The sequence below is a fragment of the Sesamum indicum genome, linkage group LG5 (assembly GCF_000512975.1).
Source record: "Sesamum indicum cultivar Zhongzhi No. 13 linkage group LG5, S_indicum_v1.0, whole genome shotgun sequence".
Taxonomy (NCBI): domain Eukaryota; kingdom Viridiplantae; phylum Streptophyta; class Magnoliopsida; order Lamiales; family Pedaliaceae; genus Sesamum; species Sesamum indicum.
In genome coordinates, this window is record NC_026149.1 from 4,742,009 (window position 1) to 4,746,077 (window position 4,069).

Genomic DNA, 4,069 nt, shown 5'->3' on the forward strand with positions numbered 1-4,069 from the left:
TATATTATAGATTAATAACGAAAGTTTTACTTGTCAATTAATTCGAAACAGATTTTAGAATCAAATCTTTCGTAGTTATTGAATCATTTTCTCGTAGTGTGTGGTAAGAATAATTTTAATAGTTATAATTTTATTAATAAGTTATAAAAATAGATAACAAATTGTTTATATTTTTATTTTTTTGTTTAAATTCAGTTAATCTAATAATTTAAAAATAATAAAATTAAAAGAAAAAGAAAAACTTTAAAATTTATTTTCAACTAAAAAATCAATAAATGTTTAAAATAACAAACACCTCCTCGATAAAATCCAAATTCGGACCGGCCATCCCCCCTGTCTCCACCAGTCAACGGAGACCTTCTCGTTGTCACGTGACTGCCAGCATTTACGATTTTGCCCTTACCCCCTATGGTAGGTGGCGAGTTACGAAAATGCCCTTCTCCCCCCTCATCTCCCTCGTTAAAACCCATAACCCCACAGACAGATCTCCATACTCGCCCACGCCCTCCCCCATTCCCTCTAAATCCTTTCTCTTGAAATTCTCACACTCCACACACACACACACTCTACCCAGCTACCTCAGTACAAATACATCACCACCTTACCCATACATACGTATAGGTATCCCCGCATCCTACGAAAATGACGTCCGCAATCCTACCGTTTCGGCCGGTACTGGTGGCGAGAGCTGGCATCAACGCCGCCGACGAGCGGAAACCCGATCAGACCAGAAGGACCTCATCTCCGAAGTGGTGGGCCCCACTCTTCGGGTTCTCCTCCGACCCGGACTACATGAACCCAGACGAGAAGAAGAGGGACGGAGCTGGAGGGCCGAAGCCGGGGAAAACCCGGTTCGCCCCGGGATCTTTCACGGACGAGAAAGCAAAGCGGCTACGGAGGATGACTTATGATGCGTCGTCGTTCCACGACGCCATGTACCATTCCGCCATAGCTTCGAGGCTGGCCTCCGACTTCTCCGATCGGACCAGCGCTGCCTGATTGACTTTTTGTTCTAATGAGAAATATGTAGAATAAGAATGATAATGATGTTGAGGTAGTGAAGGGATAAGCATGTAATTTTATAATGTGTAAATGAAATGGACCTAATAGTTATTAATCTTGTAATGAATGCATATTAGGTATGATTGATTGTGATTCCTTAATCTAATTCTCCTAAGTTTTTGGCCTTTTTATCAATACATTATGGTTGTATACGTGGGTTCCATTATTGCTGCCTGCCTCTCCCAAATCATTCATTCAAATAACACTTATGCTAAATTAAATAAAATATTTTTTTTAATCTTTTTACAAATTAAAGGAATTTATTAAGATACTATAAATAAATTGGCAACTCTTTTTCTTTTTAATATCTATTTTTTTAGAACTTATAAGATTTTATCGTAAATAGTTTACCAAACACTTTGTAGTTTGCAAAATATTTTTAATAATATCAATAAATGTCAATGTAATTAACACTAAAATTTAAGTTTACTTGCCAACTAGCTATTATCATATTGGTATACGTAGGTTTTAAGATTATAAGTTCTTGAGTTTAAATATAATGAAGCGTATAATAATTGATGACTCCCCCAAATACTTTTAAAAAACGATCAATTATATTTTGTGATTTGAATTATGATTATTTTTATATTTTTTATATTTAATTTTTTTTATCAACTTACCATCTTAATTTAATGAAATTTTGTACTTTGTCATTTATAATTATTTTTCAATCAAGATTTTTCTCGAAAAAACATCATATCCAGTGAACATATGATATTTAAAGGTAATGTGATGTGATGTTTTTATATATGTACAGCATGTGATGTTTTTTCAACACAAAAATCAATTAGAAAAGGTCATATATAGCAAAGTGTAAAATTTCGTAAAGTTGAAATGGTAAATTGACACAAAAAAGGTTTCGAGTGAAAAGTGTAAAAACGAGCATAATTCACATGATAAAATGTAAATTACCCTACAAATAATTAAGTGATAATTTTAATATTTATTTAGTGGTAAAAACTTTTATGTAAATTACTCTCTCATTATCTGTAAATTACCAATACCCATTTGATTTTAATAATCGTCTAACAATTAGCTCAATCCATTAGTCCCCGTCAGGTTCTCATTCATTTTTTTTTATAGTGAACTGACCAAAATCCTTGTGAACTATGAATAATAATTTTATTTATTTTTTAAATATTTTGAACTTTTTTAAGCATTAAGTGGATAATTCTTTTACATATTTTAAAAAATCTTCATTCATGCATCTCATCTAATTTTTTTTATAATTTTTTAAAAAATAAAAATCATATAACTGGAGGAAAATTGACAATTCTAGACATTTATATAAAAATAATATAATTTTATCAAACATAAAAAAATAATTATAATTTTTCAAACAACGATATTATATCAAATCTCATTCAAATAATCGTTTGCATTCAAAATAAATGGTCCAAAATATCCTTAACAATAAACAACAACATATAATTCACTTGATGAGAATTTCCTTAATTCCAATGAGATCTGATTATAGCAACATTTAAAGCAAAGTTGTATGATAGGTTGATTTAGATGCTGTGAACGTGAAATAAAATAAATATAAAAGTACGAAATTGCCCTCCATTTGAGACAGAATAGTTTCAGATGCATCGTGCCGACCACGAAGGGTTTCAACGTCAGACAATCACAAGTATCCAGAAATTGCACATGCTCCAATATGCCTTTCATATGTTTACGTCGCGGAAACTTCAATTTGATGGGCAATTCGAAATATAAGACGAACGTTATTTGTCAATGTATTAACTTTTGCATTCATGTTTTTACGTATGATAGAAAGGTCCACGCTTTCACCTTATTACAACAATTGCTGGATTCTTGTTATGCAAGAACCGTGATTCATTTACGACGAGGCTTGTAATCCGATAGGTGTCTTATTGTGTCGGTGTTGTCTTATCATAAAAAAATATCTCGAGTAAAAATGGGGGACATATGTCCGTTTTGAATTCGTATGAACCTCACAATTTTATTTTAAAAATACACCTAAAGTAGAGACGTCGAGGGACATACAAAATCAAAGTGAATGTATCTCGCGCACTGAAGATGGCGGGGATGTACAAAGCCAAAGCGAACAGTAGCTGGTGTAGTGAGACATCAATCCAGTTGTATGCCACATTAGTTAAAAACGGATTACGTCGAATATCAAACTTTCAAAAATAAATATAGACACAGATTAAAGAAGTGATATGCGACATAATCAATAGGTATTGTTTATTTTGAAAGATAAGGCATTCGAGCCTATAAATCGTGCAAGTTTCTCGTGTACAACTGATGTAGGATGCATGCTGGCATTAGTCTTTCAAGCGAAAAGTTTGAGGACATATAGTATTGTTACCAGAAACGGCAACAAATATACTAAAATGCGTGACACAATCAAGCATACTAATGCGACGATATATTGTATGCTCCAACCCTTTGACTTCATAGTTTCATCATCGATACGATTATATAGATATTGCATGCACTAATATAAATAGAAAAATCAAATATATTAAAACCTCTCAAACTCGTATACATTTATGTTTATATTTCTCTAATATCTCTCGTACAGCTTTCGAAGAATATATAGAGAAAAAATACTTTATAAATAAAACTTTAGAAGTTGCATTTAATTGTCATTTAATTGATGGAGTTCGACTAAATTTAATTTAAATAATAATTTATTGAGACTACTTTATTTATTTTTTATTTTTTTAATGCTAAAAAAACATGGAAAAAATGTGGATTCATTTTGTGGTCCAAAAGGGATAAAATGCTTGTAAGAAGGCTGGGCCTGTTTTGAAAATTACAACTAGGCGCAGGGACGTTGTTTTTGGCTTACTTGCACTCTCTTTCCACCTAAGTTACATATTTTATTTAAATGTATATTACAAAAGTCTAACTATATTTTGTATCATATAGATGTGTATATTATATTATGAATGCATAATTATTACACATATTTACGAGTATAATACATACAAAAATATGTGTTTGGTCTTGTTTTCATTTTCAATTTTCATAAAAT

General features: G+C 31.7%; 1 protein-coding gene across 1 annotated transcript; it reads left to right on the top strand.

Annotated features, from left to right (window-relative positions):
- Positions 340 to 1,142, top strand: LOC105162031. Its single transcript, XM_011079932.2, has one exon. The coding sequence runs from the start codon at positions 643 to 645 to the stop codon at positions 997 to 999; it is 357 nt and encodes a 118-aa protein (XP_011078234.1). The 5' UTR covers positions 340 to 642; the 3' UTR covers positions 1,000 to 1,142.